At 40.3% G+C, this 27,495-nt stretch overlaps 2 protein-coding genes across 3 annotated transcripts; both read right to left on the bottom strand.

Moving 5' to 3' along the window:
- Nucleotides 1-705: 705 nt before the first annotated feature.
- Nucleotides 706-9,847, bottom strand: slc22a6l (solute carrier family 22 member 6, like). Of its 2 annotated transcripts, XM_058088327.2 has the most exons (11): nt 9,583-9,847; nt 8,021-8,513; nt 7,842-7,945; nt 7,593-7,747; nt 7,350-7,518; nt 6,254-6,377; nt 6,056-6,171; nt 5,758-5,972; nt 2,697-2,805; nt 1,094-1,297; nt 706-1,024 (listed from the first exon to the last, which is right to left on the bottom strand). In XM_058088327.2, the coding sequence occupies exons 2-11, from the start codon at nt 8,417-8,419 to the stop codon at nt 937-939; spliced, it is 1,683 nt and encodes a 560-aa protein (XP_057944310.2). In that variant the 5' UTR covers nt 8,420-8,513; nt 9,583-9,847; the 3' UTR covers nt 706-936. The 2 variants fall into 2 exon arrangements, with proteins under 2 accessions (XP_057944310.2, XP_078644004.1); XM_078787878.1 differs by lacking the exon at nt 9,583-9,847 and having other exon boundaries at nt 8,021-9,300.
- A 2,401-nt stretch (nt 9,848-12,248) lies between these two features.
- On the bottom strand, nt 12,249-22,192 carry pygma (phosphorylase, glycogen, muscle A). The gene is made up of 20 exons (XM_058087438.2): nt 21,866-22,192; nt 20,415-20,516; nt 20,237-20,315; nt 20,008-20,111; nt 19,658-19,789; nt 19,450-19,561; nt 19,290-19,372; nt 18,534-18,677; nt 18,228-18,320; nt 17,992-18,138; nt 16,920-17,083; nt 16,712-16,826; nt 16,489-16,590; nt 16,082-16,229; nt 15,784-15,842; nt 14,826-14,967; nt 14,457-14,664; nt 14,187-14,321; nt 12,857-12,923; nt 12,249-12,745 (listed from the first exon to the last, which is right to left on the bottom strand). Exons 1-20 carry the CDS (start codon nt 22,106-22,108, stop codon nt 12,596-12,598), a joined length of 2,529 nt encoding a protein of 842 aa, XP_057943421.2. The 5' UTR covers nt 22,109-22,192; the 3' UTR covers nt 12,249-12,595.
- Nucleotides 22,193-27,495: the final 5,303 nt, after the last annotated feature.

Here is a 27,495-nt window from a genome sequence, read left to right as displayed (position 1 = left end):
GGGAAAGTGAGGACAATTCCAAAGGCATTCCCTGAAAATGGATAAAATAATTTTGCTGTCTGGGGGGAAATCTAGACAACAATTAAAACAGTAGTAACAGTTAAATATCTTCACGGACCAGAGGTCAGTTTTATATCATAATTTCGACTTGTATCTCACAATTCTGACTTTGAACCTCAATTTTGACTTTTTACCTCATCATTTTGATGTTTTATTTCAAAATTCTGACTTTATCTCAGAACTCTGACTTGTCATCTCATAATTTTGACTTTTTATTACATAATTGTGAGGATTTATGACTTTATTTACTTAACTTTGACTTTTTAATTTAATTTTTTTTTACTTTTTTATCACATTGTTGACATTTCATTTCATAATTATGACTTTTTATCTCTTAATTTCAATGTTGTAACTCAGAATTATGACCTTTTATCTCATAATTTCAACTTGTATCTCACATTTTGATGTTTTATTGACTTTGACTTATATGACTTTGTTATCTCAGAATTATGACTTGCCATCTCATAATTTTGATGTTTTATTTCATAGCTATGGCTTTTTACCTCGTAATTTTGTCCTTTTCTATCTATGGGCTGTGCTGTGGGCTCGAACCAAGGTCCTGAGATTGGAGAGCCCAAGTTTTTGAGCGAAAAGCCCGGCCTGCCAACTTGACCTTTAAGGTTTAGGGAATGAGAAGAGACCATAGACACGTAGGAGCATTTTACTGTACAAAGTACAAAACATTGTGAGTCCATAATATGTGATTGTCTTCATTGTGTTCACCTGTCTACAACAAGCATCGCAGTCTCCAAATTCCAGCAGTCACTCAGGAAAAGAAACTCTTACGTACATGACAGCAATAAAAGAAAAAAAAGCAGCACTCACTCTATTTCCATTAACATGCAATCCAATACAGTATCCAATATCATGATGCCTTCAGGTGATTTGCTTCAGGAGATTTGCCTGGGTGTCTTGCAGAATGACTGCTTCCTTTGGGGATGTTTTGCAGCTTCTCCCAGAACCCCTGACAATGCATACATTAACATTAACTTAGTATCTATTTTTGTTATGTGAAATAATAAAGTCCACTTACCTGTCCTCCACATCCTGTATCGTGTCAGGGAGTGGTGACCCGAGTGTCTCTGGGAGGAATATGGCAGCCACGCCACTGATGACGGGAGCTCCTCCGTAGATCAAGCCAGGCAACCAAGGTGTGTAGTCGCCGCTCAGAAGCACCATGGGGGCCACCATCGCTCCCACACGGGCCATCATTGATACCCAGCCCATTCCATTCTGCCTGAGGTGTAAAGACATTTACTTGACATTGTGCCTATTGATCAGGGCTGTTTATTGGACATGTAATATTTATAGTTTTCTCTAATCTGATTTATGATATTATTGGATTTACTCTTTGTCCGCACTGTTTATTCCGAAGAGTGATCAGATAAAGGTGTAATAATCTGAGTTTTACCAGGAGCTGTAAAAGGGGCCATAAGTTACTAAACATGGTTTCTCCCAGCAGAGGCATATTTAGGCTTGGCTTATGTTCCTCAATGTAAACACTTTTTGGTTCCAAAATATACACTTTTATAGCTGCATGGTATCTGGGAATTGCCATAATAGGATGTGACGCGTTTGTTTGTATAAGATAAATCTTATCCTCCTGACAGCACAGTTTAAAATGTGTTGCCTGCGCTGTTATTTTTCTAACAAATACACCACCTGGTGCCGCTGTTTTTAAACCCCAATGTTTGACCCCATATATCAAATTGACTTGAACTTTCTCACATACTCACTCCTGTTGTAAGAGACCAGCCATGTTGTTTGGTCTAGAGACAGTGCCACTGAGGAAAAAAACAGGAAGCAGAACTGGAGGTAGCAGAGATGAGGATGCTGAGGTTCTCATTGGGAGTGACCAGGATGGATAGGATCAGGAACGAGTACATCAGAGGGACATTAGAGGTTTATGGATGTAGTGAAGGAGGACATGAGGGTAGTTGGTGTGAGAGAGACAGATGCAGAAGACAGGGTTGGATGAAGGTTGGATGGAGGAGATTGATTTGCAATGGCGACCCCTGAAGCGAAAAGCCCAAAGAGAAAGATGAAAAAGCTCCTGTTGTAAATTCAATCAAAAATTGAGCATTATTATGAGTAAAGTAAAACCAAAACTAACTAAATGCATCTATTTTAGCATAAAAGGTAATTATAGTGTGATTATATATTTTACTTATTCCAGTGATACCAAGCTCTCTTTTACTTGGTATTGTATCAGTAAGGAAACCGGTTCAACCACTTTGTTCAACCCTCATCTCCTAGGCCATAAAGGGAATCTTTTGCTAGTTAATCTTTATCTCATGATTTGACCTCTAACCTGTAGCGGCACCCCCCCCCACCCCCACCCCACCCTGTTCCGACAATTTGTATACCATATTGAAATAATAGATACTGATTGCAGTTTTCCACAAGGAGTCAGAGTCTGCGTGTTGGAGCTATTTTATATTCAGAGTGAGACATAATATAATTTGAGACATTATGTAAGCAGTCAGAGTGGCCTGTCAGTCTGATTATCCGGCTCACATAGTCAAGGAGAAAAGTCCTCAACTGGGGTTGTGATTGCCTTAATGAGCTTAAGTTCAGGCATACTTTGTGCACTAACGTAAATAAATTTTTTTTTTCCAAACTAGCATTTGACTTACCGAATAATGGTAGGGAAGAGCTCTCCAGCATAAAGGTAACAGCAGTTGAAGGAAGCGGCGAGGCAGCCTTTACCCATCACAGCCAGAGAGGTACGCACCGTCTGTTGGTCTGTGTACGAGTGCAATGACAGTCAAGTCACTTAACATCTTATTAGTAATACATACAGTACAGTATTACCACTCAATCATTTGTCGATGAACAGCATTGGTTGTTTGGAGCTGGGGGGTTGGGGGGGGCGAAGGTGTGTTTATTCACCTCTGTGGTCTTGGGAGGATTCTCATTCTGTTTTTTTATGGTGCAATGGTTGCGCAATGGGTTGGTCATGTTGAAGTTCCCTGATTCTTTGCCACCACGTTGGACTTGTGCATGGCAGGTTTTACACTCAGCTTTTTTGGACTGCATGCTGGATTCATCCAACATAGTTGGATATAAGTCCTGAAGAAGACTTTGGAATGGACTTCTTGTATCAGTGTGATTCTATCAGAGATTTTAAACGCACTCTGATATAATCAGATACTCATTACTATCAGATATTGATATCTGATTCGGACACCTGTAGCCGTTCACTCCAATCTGAATGAAGTCATCAAAACTAGAAGTAAGCAACTAAATTAGCTTTTAGTGCAACCATACGAAAACATTAGATTGATTCATTCACTCATTATTTGTGAGGGGAGACTATGTATATGTGTATTTGAATGTTCTAAACTCCTGTTTCAATGCCAGTGCTGCTGCCCTGAGTTATTGTCATCAGAGCATAGGACTATGTCCGGGGTGTCCGAAATGTGGAATATTAAAAAAAAAAAAAACGAAATAAACAAAATAATAAAATAAAATGAATAAATAATAAATAAATACGAAATAAACAAAAAAAATAATAATTGAAAAAAATTTTTTTTTTAAATATTAGAAGAAATCATTTATAATGTTACTAAAAAAGGGGGAATTTGAAGGCATTGCTTCTATTATATAAGAAAATGTAGATATGTAATGTAATATAATATATATATCTACAGTGCATCCGGAAAGTATTCACAGCTCTTCACTTTTTCTACATTTTGTCATGTTACAGCCTCATTCCAAACTGTATTAAATTAATCTGTTACCTCAAAATTCTACACAAAATACTCCATTATGACAATGTGAAAAAGGTTTTTTTTTACTTTTTTTGAATTTATTAAAAATAGAAAACAAAAAAATCACATTTACATAAGTATTCACAGCCTTTGCCATGAAGCTCAAAATTGAGTTCAGGTGCATCTTTTCTCCACTGATCATCCTTGAGATCTTTCTACAGCTTAATTGGAGTCCACCTGCAGTAAATTCAGTTGATTGGACATGATTTGGAAATATAATAACTGTCTATATAAGGTCCCACAGTTGACTGTGCATGTCAGAGCACAAACACCAAGCATGAAGTCAAAAGAACTGTCTGTAGACCTGCGAGACAGGATTGTCTTGAGGCACAAATCTGGGGAAGGATACAGAAAAATTTCTGCTGCTTTGAAGGTCCCAATGAGCACAGTGGCCTCCATTATTCGTAAATGGAAGACGTTTGGAACCACCAGGACTCTTCCTAGAGCTGGCCGGCCTTCTAAACTGAGCGATCGGGGAAGAAGGGCCTTAGTCAGGGAGGTGACCAAGGCCCCGATGGTCACTCTGTCAGAGCTCAGAGAGTGGCCAGACGAAAGCCATCAGACCAGAGAATTTTGTTTCTCATGGTCAGAGAGTCATTCAGGTGCTTTTTGGCAAATTCCAGACGGGCTGCCATGTTCCTTTTACTAAGGAGTGGCTTTCGTCTGGCCACTCTACCATACAGGCCTGATTGGTGGAGTGCTGCAGAGATGGTTGTCCTTCTGGAAGGCTCTCCTCTCTCCACAGAGGAACGCTGGAGCTCTGACAGAGTGACCATCGGGGCCTTGGTCACCTCCCTGACTAAGGCCCTTCTTCCCCGATCGCTCAGTTTAGAAGGCCGGCCAGCTCTAGGAAGAGTCCTGGTGGTTCCAAAGGTCTTCCATTTACGAATAATGGAGGCCACTGTGCTCATTGGGACCTTCAAAGCAGCAGAAATTTTTCTGTATCCTTCCCCAGATTTGTGCCTCAAGACAATCCTGTCTCGCAGGTCTACAGACAGTTCTTTTGACTTCATGCTTGGTGTTTGTGCTCTGACATGCACAGTCAACTGTGGGACCTTATATAGACAGTTATTATATTTCCAAATCATGTCCAATCAACTGAATTTACTGCAGGTGGACTCCAATTAAGCTGTAGAAAGATCTCAAGGATGATCAGTGGAAAAAAGATGCACCTGAGCTCAATTTAGAGCTTCATGGCAAAGGCTGTGAATACTTATGTAAATGTGATTTTCTTGTTTTCTATTTTTAATAAATTCAAAACATGTCAAAAAAACCTTTTTTCACATTGTCATAATGGAGTATTTTGTGTAGAATTTTGAGGTAAGAGATTAATTTAATTCAGTTTGGAATGAGGCTGTAACATGACAAAATGTGGAAAAAGTGAATACTTTCCGGATGCACTGTATATATATAATGTAGAATATATATAAGAAAATGTTTTGCAATAGCAATTAAATAATAAATACATTGAAATATTAAAGACATTTTTTTCCAAAGTTTTCTAAAATTGCATTAATGAGAAAAATAGGTCAGGAAAAAGTTATTACATGAGGAGAATTAAGTCAAAATGTTATCGTAATAAAACCAAAATGATGAAATATCTAAAAAAACGATAGAAATGAAAAAAACAAGCAAAAAATTGCATAATTAAAGATTAATTGCTGAACTGCAAGCTGTTTTTTTCTGGAAATATAAAGTACATCTACATGGGTTGGTGTACAATATGGTGTACAAAGAATGTACACCTAGAATGCTGAAGTTAGCATGTCATTACCATTGAATCCCTTCAAGTGGGCTACTTTTACAGTGACAGTTGGATTTGAATGTGAACTGAGCCTGAGGTCACACCGCTTTTCCACCATTTTGCTCCTTTTCTTTGTATTGGACTAGTCATGCTTGCATGCATCCAGATTGATTTCCATACCATAAGGTACCAGCAGGTTGGCCATGATGGTGACTCCGGCAATGATTAGAGCACCACTTTGGGATGGACGACGTCCAATAAAACTCATGGACACGGTTATAACAACCTTGGCGGGAATGTCCACGGCACCAAAGATCACTTGGATTAAGTAGATATCCACCCCAAATTTCTGGAGATCCATAGCTAGTCCATAGTAAGCAAAGCTTGTCGATAGCCTGTGGAAGTAAAGAAGCAAGTTCAGGTTTATAACCTTTTTTGGCTTGAATTTTACATTAAGCCACATAAAGTGCTTGAATACCAGACAGCACTGAGGCAGACTGTCATCTTCCTCATGGTGGGAGTGCGGAACAGATCCAAGACTGTGTAGGTACCCTGTGAGCATGACATCTCTTTCTTCATTGACTCCTGCAGCATCTAAACTCAACGAGAAAATCTTCCATACTGATATTCATTTGAAATATTCACCAAAGAAATATATAGTGGGTTTTTTTCTTACTTGAATGTCAATTTTGTCTCCTTCTTCATGACGTCCGTTAATTTTTGCCACACTTTTAAGGTTCTTGATGGCCTGGTCGTAGTTGCTGCTGATGACCAACCATCTTGAAGATTCATGAAACCACCTGAGTGACAATTTGTTCGTATTTTTACAGGATCATTTTGATGTCATTCACAAGCCAGGTTAGGTTCAAAATGAGTTGAAGTACAGTGATCCCTCGTTTATCGTGGCTAATTGATTCCACACGCGACCGTTGAAGTCAATTTCACAAAGTAGGATTCCTTCTTTATAAATGTAACATTTTTGTAGTTATGGCATACTTTATGATGTTCTCAATATGTTTTTGAAACATTATTAGAACCATCAAGACCTTTACATTCATATTATCCAATATGATACTATATCCATCCATTTATTTTCTATACCGCTTATCCTCATTAGGGTTACGGGTATGCTGGAGCCTATCCCAGCTGTCATAGAAGACAGTTTATCTTGTTTCAGAGCAGAATCTATGACAGACAGGAAGTGACGTTGAGAGTTCAGTGTTGAGTTTTAGCTTGTTTTGGGCTAAGGCGGCAAAAGTAACAATTATGATTATTATGATTACTATGATTATGATTATGATTATGATTATGATTATGATTAGGATTAGGATTATGAATATGAATATGAATATGAATATGATTATGATTATGATTATGATTATGATTATGATTATGATTATGATTATGATGATGATGATGATGATGATGATTATTATTATTATTATTATTATTATTATTATTATTATTATTATTATTATTATTATTGTTATTGTTGTTATTGTTGTTGTTATTATTATTATTATGCCTGGCCACTCCAAATTGTCCATAGGTATGAATGTGAGTGTGAATGGTTGTTTGTTTATATGTGCCCTGTGATTGGCTGGCAACCAGTCCAGGGTGTACCCCGCCTCTCGCCCGAAGACAGCTGGGATAGGCTCCAGCACCCCCGTGACCCTCGTGAGGATGAGCGGTAGAAAATGAATGAATATAAGAATTGTTGTGTTTACTGAATCTATGTAAGTTTCTGAGTTGCTCATCTCTATATGGCTCACCATGCATAAATGAAGAAGACATAGAAGGGCGAAGACACAGCCAAGGTCAACCACCTCCAGTCTCGAACAAAGTAAGCAATGAGCGCCAGGATTAACTGTCCCACCGTGTAACAGTAACCGGTGAGGGTCCCCACTGCAGTCCTCACATGGGTCGGTATCCACTCCACAACTTTTTCGGAGAAAAGCCAATCATTTCATGTTAGATGAAGAAATAGAATTTGTATTTTTCACAGCCAAACTTACTGAGTGAGAAGGTGTTGAGGCCCACGCCTGACAGAGCCATTCCGCAGACAAAGCGACACAGGCAGAAGACGGGGAAGGATGTGGCGAAAGCAGCACACGTCCCAGACACCGCCATCAGCAAGTGAGCAATGAGCAGCAGGATGCGTCGGCCAAATCTAACATGGGGAGTCAGCATAGATCACTATCGTATGTAAACAGGCTGCTCTTTCTTGTGTAATGGTACAATCGTAAAGTAAGATTCATGTTTACTTGTCTGCAGGACTTCCCAAGACAATGGATCCCACAAGAACACCACCCATGTAGACGGTTTGGCCCATTTGCTTTAAAGAGCGTAGATCACACACCAAATCCCACTGTACACACAATATAACACACAACTTTTAAGAACCCCTGAAATAATCCAATCCAGCCAAGAACTGTAGCCATACCTCATTTATGATAGTGGAGGTCATTTCAGTCATATTATAGGACCATCCATCAGTACATCCCTGCAGGCCAACGTCAGCATCAAATTCTTCCTCCTCCTGTGATTTTAAGGTACCATTCCTCCCCAGAAGGTGCCACTGTGGAGCAGCGTAGCGTCGACAACGCTGATGCTTGCCAGCTTGGTCCAACGGCACTGTGATTGCCAGCGCTTCTTGTGGAGTGAGCTGGTATCGAGAGAGGTTTGCGTGCGCCCTGCAGTAGTGAGGAGGCACGGCCGCCACAAAGTTCTGCAGCAGGTTGTGACTGGCCATCAGCAGCACCGGAATACAGAGCAGGGTCACATGCAGGACCTGAAAGCGGCCCGTACTGCCTACCCGCTCCAGGAGGTCACCAAACGCCATTTTTAAGAAATTAGGAATTAATTCTATGTTTACAGGCCTCCACAAGTTGCACCGGGGAGTTCTAGTCTAGTCTGATGAGCATTCCCCAAAGCACCTGTGAAAATATTTGCATAAACAGTTTTATACTAAAACAATGTAACATTCAAATGTATTAAATTCAAAAATACACAGCTAAAGTCACATAATAATCCAGAGGCTAAACTCTTGTCCTGCATGATGCATTCACACATTGTACATGGCTCAGCCCACTTGGTACCTCAAAAGGGGAGCTAATCTAAATTAGCTCCACAAGAGTGATTTGTATTTGTCTTTTTGTGAAGGTACCACAAAAGGATACGAGTGATGACAACAAGGAGAAAGGTGATGACACCAGTAGGAAACTAGAAACTCACACAGGTATGGGAAAGTGATACATGACTCTCTGTCCTGGCACCTCAGTATACTATTTTTTTCCTTTACTTGCAAGTACAGTATGTTACGAGTGATACCTGATGTCCTTCTACACATGTACCATCCAAGCTACTGCTATAAACTGATGTAAAAACGAGAGGCATTAACTTAAATCTCTTTGTAGAAAAGCACTTAAAGAAAGTAAGTACTTTTAGTATTTCCTTACAGTCCAGCTTTGCCACATCCAATATGGCGGCGATGTTGATTTTACGTATATGATTTTTTTCAACAGCACTTCCTGTTTTCCATACCGTGAGTAAGAATGGTATGTGGAATATTAACCTTACTGCGATTAGTAAGTTTGTTATTTGTTTGTTGCTATGCTTACTAAGTAAGTTACTTATTTCTCACAGAACTTTTGAGTGACACATCACTAATTAGTGATGTTTGTGGTACATGGACTTTCATTTAAGGGAAGATCCTGATACTGATATAACATTTTTCATGATGATATCAAGCAAATAAGTAAAGAGTAAGTACATAATTTATGGTTTTAACTTCTTTTTACACTTGCATGACAGATAAGACTGTTATAAAACATTATGGATGCTATAATTAAAGTACCTACTTTTTGCACTTGTAAGACCTGAATGTTACTTAATTGTAATAGGAAGAGGCTGACCTTGGAACTGAAATATGGTCTACAATGTATTCCCAAGCAACAGCACGGTTCCTGGTGCTGATTCCATTTCATCTATGCTGGAAGTACTTACCTGCAAAAATCCAGAGGAATGCTGTCTCAGTGTCCCAACACCTTCAAATCACTCACAGCCGCATCAAGTCAAGTAAAATAGCTGAAAGGGCCAAAACAATGAAAAGGAAGTTGCTGCTGCATGTTCATGCAAATAATCTGCTTTCAAATTTTCTCCCCCTGAACTTTGGATTATTGAAAATGCTATGGAGGGCGGCTGCACGAGGTATTAGCAGCTCACTCGGTTAACACTGAGGTATAATGCAGAGACTTAGTTTAGGAGCAAAGTCTCAAAGAGGGATCTGGTGGGCAGATACTGCACGTTAGTTTGGCCCATTCCCACTCCATGCTCCTCATTGGTTACTTAATGTGTGTGTGTGCACAAAAAACATTGTCTTGAAATGTATTATTTATCATTGATTCCACCAATAAGATGCCTTTTTAATCATGTAATGTTTTAATAGGAAAAGAGATACTAACTAAATATATTTCTCACTGTAATAGATAACTGAGGACTAACTGCCATGTCAAATATGTGCAAATCTGCATAATATTAACCGTCATTTTTGTAGATAAACGTTTTTGACTTTTTGTCCTGCTAAATAGTTCTGAGGAATGCATGCACTTGTGTAATGATCAGCATGAGATGTCAGGCTGAATAAAGCAGCAGGTGCACCAAACCAAATCAAAGCAGAACAAAAAAATATGTTGTTTCAGCTGTGAGAATCACATCCAGTACCGATTCGTCCTTTTAAACTGCTTTGGAGTGGCCTTTGAGTCCCTAGAAGTAAATAAAAACCTTCGTTATCTTTTACGATTGTGGTTTGTAAATCTGAGTGGCATCATACTGAGAGGTGCTGAAGTTGATATAATAAATAATAGATCAATAATACATGGTCACAAGGTGCAGGATGGCTAAATGACTTTTGTTTGTTTTGTTTGTTGACTTTGGTTTGTTTTCTGTTCCTTTAGCTCATGCAATCATGATACGGGTATTGTAAAACGTGAGTTTGAACTTTAAACTTGTAAAATCAGCCATTAGTCTCAAAGAAGACATGCTGTTATGCATTTTATCACAGCGGTCAAAAGCTATGTTGTCGTTGCATTAGCAATAGTGATACATTACTTAAGTCCTCTTCTTGTACCTGTCGCTCTGTTAATAGTTACAGACACAAGTGTGCTCATACTGTATAACTTTAACTCATTGTCTGGAATGGAAGTCAAGCACCATACACATACAATTTGATATAACACTGCTCTCAAAGCACAAAACATATTTTATTCCCAGACAGCCACATATTATTATCAAATAAATGACATAATTTTATTGTAATTTCCAGTGTTGTATGTACCAATGATTGACAGGATTTGTTGACGTTTTCCTAACTTTTGCTGACTGGATCACATGCAGTAAACGCACATCTGAATTCAAGTTTGGTTGATTGTGTGAATACAGCTGTCCCTTGTCACATCACGGTTTGAATTTTGCAGCTTATATATCATGGTTTTCATATATGAATATATATATATACATTAATATAGATATATACATGAATATATTAAATAATAATATATAAATTGATTAATTAATCATGCTGTTTTGGAGCTGAAGCACAAATAGATGAGAAAATTCGCAGGTTATATATCATGGTTTTTCACATATTAATATATGAATATATATATATATACATTAAGATATATATACATTAATATATTAAATAATAATATATCAATTCATTAATTAATCATGCTGTTTTGGGGCTGAAACCAAAAATAGACAAGAAAAAAAGCAAAAAAGCAAAAAAGCAAATATGAGTAAATGAACTAAAATGTAAATACAAAGCATTCAAAAGACGTTGATATTTTTATTACGGGTTTCATGTTTGAATACCGCTAATCAATTCGTTAAAGTTAGCCGAGTGGTTAGCACGCAGGCCTCACAGCTAGGAGACCCGAGTTCAATTACCCCCTCAGCCATCTCTGTGTGGTTTTTGCATGTTGCATGCGTGGGTTTTCTCCGGGTACTCCGGTTTCCTCCCACATTCCAAAAACATGCTAGGTTAATTGGTGAGTCCAAATTGTCCATAGGTATGAATGTGAGTGTGAATGGTTGTTTGTCTATATGTGCCCTGTGATTGGCTGGCCACCAGTCCAGGGTGTACTCTGCCTCTTGTCCGAAGACAGCTGGGATAGGCTCCAGCACCCCCTGCAACCCTCGTGAGGATAAGCAGTAGAAAATGAATGAATGAATAACTTTTGCTTTAATATGTTTCTGCCGCTTCCCGAAGAGCCAAACCTTTCATCACCAAAACACATGACACACACTTTCTATACTGTTTCTTGCCATACTGTACTCAATTTACACATTTGTAGGGAATAGATGTCAGGAATAGATCTTCTCCTTTCGCAGTCTCCTGTCACCTGAAAACAGTTCCTAAGCTGGCTGTATGTGACACTCACATGTAACAAGTATTGTTAGGTTTCAATATAGTAGATAGCAGCAAGTGACAGATTCTTGAAAAGGCTGTTCATTAATATATATATATTTATATATAAAATACATATATTAATATATTTTTCCTTTTCTGCTCAGTCCCTCTGATATGGTCTATATCAAACCTAAAAAGTGGCGCGATCCAAAACACTTTTCATTGAAATGAAAATAGCTAAAAGTGTTCACACAGGCTGTTGTGGTATTTTGACAGGTTTTATTCAGAATGGGTTTGAGTGCAAGTGCAAGTTGGGATTTTTGCATTAACAAAAAAAAATCACAAAGCCCCAACACAACGCTCCTTGATCCACTTCACAGCAGCTAAATTGCAATCTCTGCATCTTTTAAACACGGCTGCAAGCTGTGCTTTTGTTTATATATGCAAATGACACATGCCGTGCATGTCGCTTATGGCTTTTGTTTGTAACGCTGTGTAGTGATGCAGGTAGAATTTAATTTTGAAACTCTGCGAATGAACCTTTTCAACACCATACAGAGACTCCATTTTGGCAGCCATTTCCATGTTGAGGAAGATGTCGACAGTTTATTGTAGGCTATCAGGGTTAGGGAGTTTCTCAAGTGTGGGCTCCATCCCCCAGATCTCACGGGCATACTGGGCAATAGTGCGGTCACTGGAGAACTTGCCACATCCAGCAATGTTGTAGATCACCTTCTTGGTCCATTCCTTGGGGTTCTGGTGTGAGGATATTCATAGAAGCGGTGATTAATAAGAAGACGCATCAGTATTAGTCGTGATTGAAATACCGGTTGTAATTAAAATCATGACATTTTGCTTTGTACACACCTTATAAAGCGCATTGACTTTCTCTTGGCATTTAATATAATCTTCATAGTCAGCGAAGACCTTAAATCTGCAGAAAAATAACGCAATCAACTCCATGGTGAAACATGAAAAAAATGCATTTGCATTTGACACATTCACCTAATCTACTCAATAAAAACCTGGCAAGGGAGTCCAAATTTAAAGTTTAGGTGCACGCAAAACCTTGCCCTCCCCAAAATGTATGCCAGTGAAAACTTAAAGGGGACCTATGCTCTTTTCCCTTTGTTTTTAGTTGTGGACTCCTATAGAGCAGCTACACACAATAACCAGCAATAGAAAGCTTTCTAGATCTTCCAGAATCTACACCTATTCCAGTCGTATTTCCTTGGTCTAGATTGGCCACCATGATTGGTCACACTCCCAAGCGCTCCCAAGGACTTCTGGACTACTGCTGAACCCCACTTTCTAATGTTGTCTAATGTTGAATTGATAATAATTGAATAAACCCTGTGGAGAGCTACTGGGAAAATGGTTAGGAGATACTAGTAGTTCATGAGGTACTGGTTGGATACCCCTTAACTCAAAAACTCTTAGATTAGCTCCCCCTTTTAGGTATCAACTGAGCTGAGCCATGCACAATGTGTGGATGCATCATGCAGGACAAGAGTTTAGCCTCAAAAACTCTGAATTCAAAGAGTGGTAACGTAGGTCCGCATTTATTGAGCGCTGATAATCTTGGCATAGCATTGGTAGTCGAAATATGGTCACTACACGTCGCGTCGACCAAATGATTGTGGCGGAAAAAGGTTATAAAAGGCAAGGACATCGGTGAGCTTGTAATTTGCATGCATACCCTCAAATGCTACACAGACAAACTGCTTACTTACACAAAATAAACACAGGCTCACTTCCAAATGTGCAGATCTCATGAAACTTTGGCATCGGTTAACATGAGAATACATTCTAACTACGTTTTTGGGGACGGAAAAATTGAAAAAGCATAATAGATCTCCTTTAATGTTTTAGTCAAAAGGAGTACTTTGGCTCTGTAACTACATGCTTTTTAGCTGGTGTTACACTTCATATCAGAGACACAGAATAAAAACATGATGTTCCTATCAGGTTTTTCCCCAATATCAACGATTAAATCACCAATCAAAGACCAAAGGTTATCAAAGATTAATTTTTATCATCACTATACCTCTTTGATTGATTGAAATGTTAATTAAATAGGAAATATTTTCAACCATGGAATTTCAATTTCAACAACGACTAACAATGTCAAACTATACAGAGGCTAGAAGATCCTTCTAGTCATGTTTGTGTAAGGTTGTTGTTCATATAATTTTACCTGTCGTGATGCATCAGCATGTTGACAATTTCTTTGAATAGGTCGGGCTGCTTTGGGCTGAAGAAGCCTCCAGCAATCTGGTCAATAGCTTGTTTCAGCTCAGGCAGGCGGTTGTAGTACTCTTCAGCATGGTATCTATGGGCACAGTCACAGAGAATAATAACCTTATGTTGGACAAAACATGGCATTTGTTACTCTAGTTACATATTTAATCCTATATTATGTATGTATAATATGGTTTTTATTAATATATGTGCACACAGGACTAACCCTTTCTTGTCCATGGCATCAACGTCATTCACCCTCATGCCGAAGATGAAGAGATTTTCCTCGCCTGCCTCCTCAGCCATTTCCACGTTGGCTCCATCCATAGTCCCGATGGTCAGAGCGCCGTTGAGCATGAACTTCATGTTTCCTGTGCCAGAGGCCTCTGTGCCTGCTGTGGAGATCTGCTCTGACAGGTCAGCAGCAGGGATACCTAGAAAGATAACAGAGGTAAGCGGTCAGCGCCTCTCCAAGCATCTTATGTTGGTGGTTATACCGCGTGTAAACACAGATTTCCAACATCTGCTGGAGGCCGTAAGAATAACACAATCAGCAAGAAAGCAGATGGGGACAGAAGGTGGGATGTGAATGCACCTTTCTCAGCGAGTGTGACTCTGTAGTTCTCCAAAAAGATGACTTTGAGACGGTCTCCAACCACAGGATCATTGTTGACCACTTCGCCGATAGCTGTGATCAGACGAATAATCATCTTGGCAGTGTGGTAGCCAGGAGCAGCCTGCGATAAATGACATGTCACGCTAGCAGTGTTTAAAAATGGCAAACACTTAAAGTGGAGCCTCTAACATCGAACACAATGTGTTCCCGGACAATCACTGACCTTCAATTTGTTTCACTGAATCACTATTTCCCATAGGGAATAAGGGACATAAAGGGTAAGTATAATCATTTTGGTCAAACTTCCATCATAAAATGTATTACCTGTCCTACCAGCCACTGCTAATATAACAATAAACATAATAATTAATGTAATGCTCATCATACTTCTTCTTTCTCTTTGGGCTCAACCCTGTCTTCTGCATCTGTCTCTCTCACACCAACTACCCTCATGTCTTCCTTCACTACATCCATAAACCTCCTCGTTGGTCTTCCTCTACGCCTCCTACCTGGCAGCTCTAAACGCAGCATCCTTCTACCAATATATTCGCTATCTCTCCTCTGGACATGTCCCAACCATCTCAGTCTGGTCTCTCTGACTTTATCTCCAAGGCTTCTAACATGTACTCGTTCCTGATCCTATCCATCCTGGTCACTCCCAGTGAGAACCTCAACATCCTCATCTCTGCTACCTCCAGTTCTGCTTCCTGTCTTTTCCTCAGTGGTACTGTCTCTAGACCAAACAACATGGCTGGTCTCACCACAGTTTTGTATACCTTTCCTTTCATTTTAGCTGAAACTCTTCTATCACGCATGACACATCCTGCCTGCACACACTTCTTCACCTCCTTTTCACAATATCCATTGTTCTGAACTGTTGACCCTTGTTGTTGACTCTCATATATTTTGATTAAATTACAAATTACATAACATATACCTTTCCTCCAATCATGACGGTTCTGGGAGTCCACTGCTTGTTGGGTTCTCTCTTGATTCCTGGCAGTAATGGGAAGATATTAAAAAAATAAGCTGAAATATTTCACAGGAAACAAATCTGAAAAACACAGGTCATCTTATATTTGGTGTCCAGAGACCAACCAACAGGCAACACCAACCAAGTCAGAGCTTTTCTTCCTGTCACTCACACACACACACACACCATGCAAACGAGACACAAGAGAAGTTATGGTGCTAATTTGAATATAAGTGAATTCAAATGAATGGACAATGCTTACGGTTGTAATAGGTGATGATGTGTAGACAGTTAAGCAGCTGCCTCTTGTACTCGTGGATCCTCTTGACTTGAACGTCAAACATGGAGTTCGGATTGATCTTCACCTTATAGTGCTCCTCCAAGTGCACAGAAAACTTCAGCTTGTTTTCCTGGTTGTACATAAACGATAACAAGATTGACATCAGCTCATCTTGCTGCTTGCAGTGTAGTCGCTTTCGTAAGCTTTATAGTCACAGATTGAGCAAAACAATTCCTGAAGTATCAAGAAAAGTTGAATGTTTGACTAACAAAAGGCGACCCCGCTGAAGCAAAAACTGTAAAAATCTCCATACGTAGGTTTGTATATTGAACCCAGAGGAACAAACAGTTGTGTAGATTTGACAGTCAAAGAGCTGAACTCGGTTTCACCTGCTTCACTTTAGCAACATCGCGGATGAAAGCGTCGTCGTTCACAAACTTGCGAAGAAGCTTCAGCTGGTCGAGGTCGCGGATAAAGTCCTCGCCGATTCTCTTGAAGAAACAAAAGTGGAGAACGTGTGAAGATGTGCTCTGTCTGTTCCCACGGGACAGTACAAGATAAAGCAAAGGTGATATACTGTATCTGTGTATGTGTGTTTAAAACGCCACTAACCTCGGCGATGACCTCAGCCAGGCCAGGGTTACACATCACCAGCCAGCGGCGAGGAGTGATGCCGTTAGTCTTGTTCTGGAACTTATGCGGCTCCATTTCATAGAAGTCCTTGAAGCTGTGAGGCGGACATAAATCAGGACACAGCAATAACAAAATGGCTCATGCGGAACCACAGGGGCCGAAGGTGCATGCATGTGTGACAACATACACCGTGGCTTTGAGGATGTCTGAGTGGATCTGGGCCACGCCATTGACTGCGTGCGACCCCACAATGCACAAATGGGCCATGTTGATCCTCTTCTGTCCTCCTTCCTCAATGAGGGACATACGGCGCAGACGATCGACATCACCAGGAAACTTTGCAGCAACATTCTGGTGAATAAAATACACACAAATAGATGATCTTTCTTTCAATTTCAACCTTTGTTTCTCTGTTATCCGTATCTGTGCAGCGTTGTCCTTGAAGGTGGTCTGCTCCCCGACTATCCCAACCTTCCTTGGAGATTCTGTGCAGTTGAATGAAAGCAGCTTTCACATCACTTTTCACCTTTAATCCATATTTTGGCGCATAGGTCCCGGAGCGACTGTCTGCAGCTCTATAGTGAAACCAGACTGACAGAGAGGACAGTTGTGCACCAGAGACAGAGGCTGGTCTCAAACCTTGTTTTTTCCTCCTGAAATTGTGTGTCGGAAAAATGCAGTCTTTGATTCAGATGGCTGGAATATTTGTGGCTGATGGGAAATGGGCGCAGTGGTTGGTTTGGTGGCTGTAGGGGCCGAAGAATCAGTCGCATTCATTCCATCTACTGAAGTATATAAAGCCGGGACCTGTCGTTTAGTCCCCCAAAGGGCTCAGGCGGAGAATCAAGCCATGTGAAACAGAGATAGGAAATGACTCTTATGTTTGTATTCTCATTTTGGAAAACAGATGCCCTCGGGCCCCCCTTTATGTTTAAATCAAACTGTATTTTACCTGTGGATATAACACAATTTTGATTAATTTTTTTTGTGTATTCTAATTTTCTCTCACTTTCTTTTCCTTACTATATACACTGCCACACACGTGCGTGAGAAATACAGCATGCACTGCAACCTCCCTCAATGTCATTGATTAGAAATCTTTCAGCATTACAAGCATGTGCCTTCCTGAACCAGATCAATAAACAGGCCAATAACTGCACTGGTGTTATTCCTCAGCTCTATTAAGTAAGTAGGGGCTATAAGACACAGTGTGTGCAGGGGATAACAAATACCAGCACATTGCAATACACAGTACTAACCTCCAGGTGGCGACGATTGATCTCAAAGACAATTTCCAAATGGCGGGGCAACAGATGGGCAAACAGGTCCACTGGCCATCTCTCCAGGGCCTCTGGGAGGACTGTGTGATTGGTGTAGGCACAAGTACGCACGCACACATCCCAGGCCTGTACACAGCACATCATTTGAGTAAATTGAAAGCTTTTCACTGTTGCAGATCAGTTTTTAAACAGAAATATATTATTTTTCTCCTCACCTTATCCCATTCAAGTTTCTCATCATCCACCAGAACCCTCATCAGCTCAGGAATAGCCATAGCCGGGTGAGTGTCATTTAACTGAATCGCAACCTATAATATAAAAAACATAATTAAATGTCATTAGCAAGCCAATTTGAAGAGAAAAAAATGCTTATGAAGTGCTTAACTCAAGTGCTGTGATAATGAGCCTGCAAATGCATTAAACACGTTAACAGAGGCAATGAAATAAGTTACAAAGCCTTGTAGGGGTGTATTTTAAAATTGACAGAAAGTCCTGTGTTGATTTTTTTTTTCTCTGTTCACCTTGTCAGGCAGTTTGCTGAAATCCGTGCGAACAATTTCCCTGGAGCCAAACTTGGAGACCTTGAAACGGCGGATGATATCTTGCAGGGTGGCAGAAACCACAAAGTATTCCTGCTTCAGACGCAGCTCCTTGCCCTCAAAAAACTGAGGAGTAAGAGAAACATGTGAGTATGTTATTAATTCAAACTGGACACAGGTGTAAACATGTGTAGTCTCATAACTTATTACCAATTTGTATTGATTTGTGGACTCCTATAGAGCAGCTGCACAATAACAGAAAACATTTGAGATCTTCCAGAATCTGCACCTATTCCAGCTATATTTCCTTGCTTTTCCGGTTTATGTGATTCTGCACATGTCCCTATCAAATAAACTCAATAAATAAATACATAAATCAACATACAGTAACTAACAGCAGCGCATGCTGTCTAATTTTAATCTAATATCAAATTAAAGCTGAAATATAAAGCCCACCTGTTTCTGCCCTCACTTACACAGGCATAAATTACCAGTCTTGATTTGAGTTTGAGCAAAAGCTTGAGGGTTATCACCCAAATCCTCCATCTGGAGCCTGTAGGGAGTCTACGCATGGTGGTCAGGTCTTACATGAGATAAAAGGCAGCTGAAGACAAAGACCCTGGGGTCCTTTGAGGTCCAGATTATGGAAAATCTATCTTTAACGTTTCATAGGAGCCATACTGCATGCCACCCCTATATCTTTGCAGATAAAAAGGCTAATTAGGCCTCCTTTCTTACATTGTCATTGGGATATAGCACACGGGAGATGTTCTCAGCCAAGTTACGGTCCAAAACAGCCTGGATGTAGCCACCGACGTTGACTGAGAAGAAAAAACATTGCCTTTTTTTCAAGTTAATTAATATATTGTATAATACAAAATGCCTGCAAGGTACATACAGTCTTTAAGGTTAAATTCACATGGTGCCTTTGCAGACCACAGCCTCATAGTGTTGACAATGTTGTTTCTGTAGCCAGGGACTGGGGTGTCATACGGCAGAGCCAGAACTACCTGCCAACACATTACAGGAAGGGAGAGACATTTTAGATTCATGGATTTGCTCTCTGCTAGCTCTATAAATATCTGTTATATCTTTTTTTTTTCCACCTGAGTGTCAACCCATTTGACACCGTCGGTGTGATGCTCAGTCCTTCCGTAGAAGTGCACAGGACGCATGTACTCAGGACGTGCCTTCTCCCAGGCGTTGCCATAGCGCAGCCAATCATCAGCCTCTTCAACCTTCATAATGACATTGACAGAGAAAAACACTCATTAGGTGAGTACGTTGTGAGATGACTCAGACCCAGTAACTGACAAGGACAATCAAGACAAGATAATGATAACACATAATTGTGGATATTATTCAATTTATGCTATTACGTTGCCTGAACCCACATCTGCCCTGGAAAAGACACAAGAATATCTTTCTTTTTCTTTTTCTTTTTTTTAGAACTGACCTGCCAGCCGTTCATTATTTTTTGATTGAAGATTCCAAATTCATAGCGAATACCGTAACCATAGGCAGCCAGGCCGAGCGACGCCATGGAGTCCAGGAAACAGGCTGGAAGCCAAATCATGTGGGGAAACACAATTATTCTTCCACAAGCTGAGCACATTCAAGCCATTAAACAGGTGCAAAACACCATTTAAACTGTTCAAATCTGAAAGCGCAAAAAGAGAGCACACCGGCTAGTCGGCCAAGGCCACCGTTTCCCAAACCAGCATCTTCCTCCATATCCTCCAGTTCCTCCATGTCCAGACCCAACTAAAGAAAACAACACACGCACATACTGAAATAAAAACAACAGTTTTACGATTTAGATGCTGATATACATTATAAGGGATAAATCTGCCTTGGTATCACCTGGTAGGTGGCTTCATCACAGGCATTCTCCAGGGCGAGGTTCACCATGGTGTTCTGCAGAGTGCGGCCCATGTAGAACTCCAAAGAGATGTAGTACAGGCGCTGTGTTTAAAAATAAATCAAGAAATAATTGTATATGCATATGGTATTACTGTAGACTTGAATCATCTTGTGTTTAACTTTTGCCTTTTGGGTGTTTTTTTTCCGAAATGGAGAAGAAGGATGCATGCACACTGAAGAGCAAAGGGGAGAAGTGAAGGGACGAGGGGACAAATTGCATTCTGTATTGCATAACAGTAACATTCCGGATGGGTAAAAATAGCTCCGGTAGAGGTCACAGTAAAGGTCAGCCTGACAGTGATATTCGTTCCTTGCGGAGTTCAAGTCGGGAGTGATGGGAAAAGCAGTTAACCTAGTTGTGTTTAATAGAAATAAACAGACATGACTGCGGGCATATGACAGTTTGAACTTTTGACTGTAATTCCTATTCAGCCAAATTGTTCAGTGTAATTGCATTGATACTTAAAAATATCATCACTAAATCAAACGTCTCTTTGTAGTCTCAACTCTGTTCAAGGATTCTTTTCCAGGCATCCACATTTTGACCTTTCCCCCCCCCATACAAGGTTGATACAGTCAGCGAGGTCAGCTGGTGTAGTGTGAGGTTAGATCCTAGTGTCGCTGGATTAAACCTGTTCTAAAAATGTATTTCACTCTTCAAGTAAATGTCACCCTGCTTGGGTGAACACAAAAGGCACTTAAGTGACAGAACAATGACTCTCTTGGATGTTGGAAAAGGGAGAGAAAAAAAAGTCTCCTTTGTTCTGCAGAGTGATGCATTAAAGAGCAAGGAACAATTTTGCCACCATGTAAATGTAATTGATATGGCTTTCACTTTGCCTGCAAACTATTGTTTGCATTCATGTATGTGTCTGCTTGTGAAAGTTCTCTGCATACAGTAGGTGCACCTGTGTGAGGTTGTAGATACGAACACCCATGCCCTTGCTGGCATTTGCTCATGTGAGACTAGAGGCTGTGTGCTTAGGATAGGAGCTGAAGGTCACGAGGAGGTTTAATGTTTCAACACACTATAAGAATGGAAGCTTAGCAGCAGACTGCTAAGAAGACCTTGTGGAGTTTAAATGTCATGCCCTGGCATTAGACTGAACCCATGCTGCTGCTAAGCAATGACAAACCCTGTCCAGTAAAATATCTGGGATTTGAATAGAGTTTAAATGGAAACCCTCCAACAGGCCAAGACATATTTTTAGCCATTAACAACATGGGCCTGCGATTGGCTGGTGACCTCGCACAGGGTGGACCCCGCCTCTCAAAGTCAGCTAGGATAGCTAATGAGGACAAGCCGTATAGAAAATGGATGGATGGATGTAACAAATGGGTACATTCAAGGCAGGTCACATGACTTTGTGTCTGTTTGGACTTGGACTTACTTTGGGATCCTTCTCATAGTAGTGCTGCTGGGTTCTGATCCACCTGCCGATCAAGTGGTCCCGCACAGTGTGGGCGAGAGCAAAGTAGTAATCCCTTCTTGTCGCCACATTTCTGTCTTTGGCCAGTGTGAAGTGGAGGTGCCTGTTGAAGTTCTGCTTCAGCTCGGCGACATTATCAACACCGGCCAGGCCTCGCACTGAAATCTGTTTCCTCCTGTCGTGGTCGGACAAGGGTTTGGACATGGCGGCTCAGGGTTTGGCAGCTGAGAGCCCTGGGAGTTAATGTAAATACGGTAAGCAAGTGCCACCACAGCCCCAGACACACAGAAAGAGTGGCAGCCACAGTGCAGATCGGGTTCAGCTTTTTAAAGGCCCAACTATTAATATTACCAAGAGGGCGGAGCTAATAGTGTATATTTGGTGAAGGGTGGAGCGTACACTGACTGACTTTTAAATCTCAAGCTCCACTAATACACCGCCAATAGAATTCATTACTGGCTCATCTTTGTGGGGTATGCCCTAGCCAGGCTCTGAGGCTTGTTGTCCTGTGGCACTCTGGCATCATGTTCCTGGCCGGGTTTGCCTTTCTGCGGTCTCTTGCTGTCTGCCCTGTGGGGGGCACTGCAGACTGGGTCCAGGGGGGCCTATTCCGTGTCTGCCTGGCCTCATGGGGCCTGTGGCTGTCTGCTGTCTGGTGTAAGGTTTGTTGAGTGTTGGGAATCCTCTCCTGCCCTTCACACATTCTCAATGAACACATACGTATATACATATGCATGCATATGTGCCTACATATAATGTACATACATACATGCATACAAAAGGAGCAGTACTGTCATTTAAATTATTTATTTATGCCTATAGAAGTTATCGGTGTTAGCATTGATAATATATCAATATATATTATATCATGTGCCCTGTGATTGGCTGGCGACCAGTCCAGGGTGTACCCCTCCTCTCGCCCGAAGACAGCTGGGATAGGCTCCAGCACCCCCGCGACCCTCGTGAGGAAAAAGCGGTAGAAAATGAATGAATGTATTATATCAATGATATAGCAATACACGTTATTGGGTTCCCGAGAACAATGTGAGACTATATTTTATCATTACTTAAAAGAAAACAGCAATAACAGTAATGGCTCTTCAGTCCCCTTGTTGTGGCTCCCTATGCAACTCTCGAATATTTTTTTATCAACCGAATGGGAATATATGCGTATTTAAAACATCAGACTTTCTATAAGACATTGAATGCACCATCGCTGCGTTCTGACTGGTGATTGGATGAGCGCGAGGAAGCGCGAGGAAGCTAGGGGAAGCCGGTGTTTGCCTGATTGCATTACTTTAGACTTGACAGAGACGTCTTTTCAACATACGGTAAGATATCAGTCAATCTATCCCTCCCCAAAGGAAACGTCTTAAAGAAAGAACGAGTTAGTTCTGCAGGGTGTTCTGTAGAAAGACATTTTCAAAACAAGCTCACATTTTGTGAAAAGTAGCCATTTATTTCACGGTAGACCTACACGCATAACAGTGGTCACCCAGCTCAATGACTGACTCAGGTGAGCAACTTTGCAACACTTTTTTAGGGTCTTTCACTACAGCTCTCATAATGTTTTTGTAATGAAGTGATGATGTTTTCATTGGTATACTTGTTCCACTTTGTATACCAGTTTCTTTCTTCTTCAGGTTCACATCCTACTTTTCACCAGGTTCACTGCAGATGACAGTAGATTAGTTTTATTGTTTATGCAAAAAGAACTGCAGCTCCTCCCGAACTAAACAGTTTGGAATGGTGATAAACACTGGTGAAAGCTCCTCTTACAGAGTGTCAATGGAAGGTAGTGAGGGTTAGCTTAGTTTAGCACGCTCGTGTGGTTATGTGAGACTCTGGTTCATTGAATGAGTGTTGGTGTTGTGAGGAAAATTAACGTTTGTGGCAAATACAAACACTAAACAGTCCCCTACCGACCTAAATACGGAAAAAAAATCGGAAGCTCGCGAGGATTAGCTTAGTTTAGCACGCTTGTCTGGTTGTGTGTGTGTGTGTGTGTGTGTGTGTGTGACTGGGGCTCAATGAGTACATTTTCACCATTTAAGTAAGGTTTTACAGTGCCTGATGATGACGTGTATGTTCTGTGTGAAAAAACAAGAGAAGCACGTTTATTTTTGAATGCAGCTCGTCTTAGCCGTGAACACACGGAACACAAGAACTCACTTCGGTGCCCGTCCTTCCAAATAACAGGGCTGTCTACCCCATGTCTGTGTAAAGAAAATAAACATGTCATAAAAAATATCTTACCATTTGCATTTGTGATTACATCTTCCTTCATCACAAGCACAGGCCTTACAGTTTGTTTAGGATTTAGTAGCAATGTGTGTGCAGAGGCTGACAACACATTAGAAAAGTTAGCCAAGCTGCATCCATTTCTAAATTACTGAACAAAATTGTCCATTGATGTATTGCATCAATAAATATAAGGATTTTTGCATTTAATTAACATACATTTTATTCACTAACCCAAAAAGCAGACACGCTATACTGGTAAAAATATGTGTGAAATGCAAAAAAAAATTATAAAAAAAAATAAAACAGAATTTGGGAAAAACTAGAGCGAATTTCATAGGGCCCTTTATTATTCTTTGTTTATAATACATTGCTCAACTGTAATGGGCAGGCTACAGGATCACTGCAGGGACCCTCATAGCATGATACAGAGCTACCAAACTCCAGTTAATTTATTCTAAACTTAAGGAAGTGTTTCAAACAGAATGGAGAAAAGGACAAAGCAAGAAGCCAAAAACCTACCACTTCCACATAGAGGGAGGAGAACTGTCATGACAAACATGCCACGGCTGAATCCATGCAGTGTGAAGGTAATCCAATCTAATATAATGTCTCATCAATGTAACATTACTGACACTTAGTGGCCAGTATAGTAGATATAACTTGTCTTTTAATATTTTCTTTTTACTTTAATAGGCCATAGTCAACCACAAAACAGCTGCCATTTGTTGTTTGAGTTTTTGTTGTTGTGTCTTTCTGTCTTGTCCCCACAACATTCAAAGTAAAACCGATACTAATGACATGTGACGAATACTTTATGGTTCTGCTTATTTTTACCTCCTGTGCTCAGGTAAACTCTTACTTTAGGGAGACACGCTGTTGATGAGGACGTCTGGCAGCAACAGTGGCTAACTCATTTTCCCTCTCATGGTTGGCAGGGATGTCTAAGCTAGCAGATGGTATATTAAATCTGCAACCAATGTTTTTTTTTTTTTTTTTACAGAATCAAAGCACTGCAAAAGCCGAACAATTATCGTATTGTCGGGTGATGCTATATTTGCAAGATTCTGCACAGCATTGGAGGTATCTGCATTGCAGACAAGCATTGCAGTCTCGGTTATGAGCCAGCACGTTTTACATTGTCTTGCTGGCTCTCAGCAGTACCGTAACAAGTGATTGCGAAATGGTGATTCAGTGTATGTGTATAGATCATATTTATTCAACAGCCCGCAGCCATATCAGACTCCAAATCATCTGCAGCAGAAGACTAAAGCTCAGTCTATTTTGAGTTATTGCACTCACAAGCCAAACTATCGTAAGTCTTGACCTTCTATAAATAGTAACTTTGACCCAGTCCCAAAGGCCATGATATTTGAAAGGCATATCTCGTTAATGTCAGCAAGCTCTGGTAGAAAACACTTGTGTATTGCAAGCACTTGTGTCTGGAAGACGCTGTTGTCAGTGAGCTGCGAGACCTGTGGACTGAAATTGGTTCAGGCTGTTATTTTACTGTCATCATGCACTGGATTTCATTACGAGTTGACAGTAAAAAATATAGGGGGAGGAATTAACGCCTCTTTTCAACCATTTGCGCACTGGACAGGATGAGAAGGGCTGACAAACAGGGATGCTGTTGCCAAGTGCCACCACAACACACACACACACAGAACACATTAATTCAATTGCAAATGTTTTCTAATGGCAAAGACTGTCAAGATATTTTATGCGGTTTAATAAGTCCGTCCACAGCATGTTCCATCTAATGTCCCTGCATCCCCAATGACCCCTACAACGACGGAACCATCACACAACAGATGACAGAGATTGAAGCTGGCGTGTCCCTGATTTGTCCATTATGATGAGCAAATTATGTTCCTACATGTCTACTGGCTGTTCTGTCAAATAGTGCATCAAGCATTTATAGACCACACACAGTTTCCAGCCTGATAGACACCGGAAATGGTGTATTTATATAGTTTAAAACTGAATATTCTGCTCATCAAAGTGTTAGAAGTTGAAATTGCCAACAATAACATTTCTAAACCCATTCATCTGTATGTAGTTTTTTTTTTTAAACCATTTGACTCAAGGGTTAATAAAGGTTCTGAGGAGCTAATGATAATTATAGTTATTAGCCCATTCCAATCCACTGGTAATCGCCAGTGCTTAAAGTAGATTAATAGCATCTATGCTTCAATAATACAATAATGTGCACACACAAAAGAGGTAAATAACTTTAACGCAATGCACTATTTTGTACTTTATGTATGAATTATTCGTAATGAAAACGTTTGATCTATCTAGCTATCCATGTTGTCTATCAGGTACATGTCGATTTCATTGGTTAGGTTATACTGAGAGCTCAAAAACATATTAGGAAATATCTCTTCAATTCACCCCATTGCAGTCTGAAATAAGCACCTTCTGCTCCGCCATCCCATGAAAGATCTCAGCACCCACATGCCATAAATGTATCTGAAAGCTGTCTCGCACAATAATGTGTTACATATGCAGGGGGCGGGATTGGCCTACGTCTCAAATGTTCACTTTTTGTGGAAGATAGTTTATGTCTATGTCACTTGAAATTAAGGCACAATGTTATGTGTTGCATTACAGTGCATATATGCAGTTGTGGTCAGATGTTTACATACACTCATGGGCAGGGCTGTCACGTGTATTTTTAGTCCTGCTTGATTTATTTGAACCGTTCCTTTTGCGAGCTGGAATGGTTATACTATGTACATCTTCAGTGATGTTTGAACACTAGACTTTGATGCACGTTTAAATTACATTGGATTACAGAGACAGTAATACATGACACCTCCCAACCTGTAGAGATCTGTACAAGGATCTTCTGTTCTGTGTATATTTGGAATTTGGTAGTCTGAGGTGAAAGTGACATTCCATGGTTGTAATTGTTACATTATGGCGGTATGGTGATCTTATGTCGGACAATGTTTGGGGGAAAAGGGGTACACAAAAGTTTCTACAAACATTTTTTGCAATCCAATTTCTGCTACACAGATAATATTGACCAAGTACAGGAGCTCTGGAAATCCAATAAAAAACAGTTACCTTTAGTGTCCACCTCTGTCACCACTGTTATTTAACATGGGAAGCACCTTGAAACGCCTTGTTTTGATTCTAGCACACAATATCTGCAAAGCAAGAAGTTGGGCTGTAGTTATCGGGGCAAAAATGGGTCGGAACATTTGCATAATAGGTTCCCATTAAAGTCTTCCAACACTTAATGTAGAAGGGCATCTGCAAACTTCAGATCACCTTGAAGGAGGAGCAGCTTCTTATGTAAATTTCTGACCACAACATATTTAATATGTCAATGCTTTTTA

This window comes from Doryrhamphus excisus, linkage group LG21, assembly GCF_037039965.1.
Source record: "Doryrhamphus excisus strain RoL-2023G ecotype Guam linkage group LG21, RoL_Dexc_Guam_v1.1, whole genome shotgun sequence".
NCBI classification, from domain to species: Eukaryota; Metazoa; Chordata; class Actinopteri; order Syngnathiformes; family Syngnathidae; genus Doryrhamphus; species Doryrhamphus excisus.
Note: the sequence above shows the minus strand (reverse complement) of the source record. Positions and strands in the feature narration are given on the sequence as shown.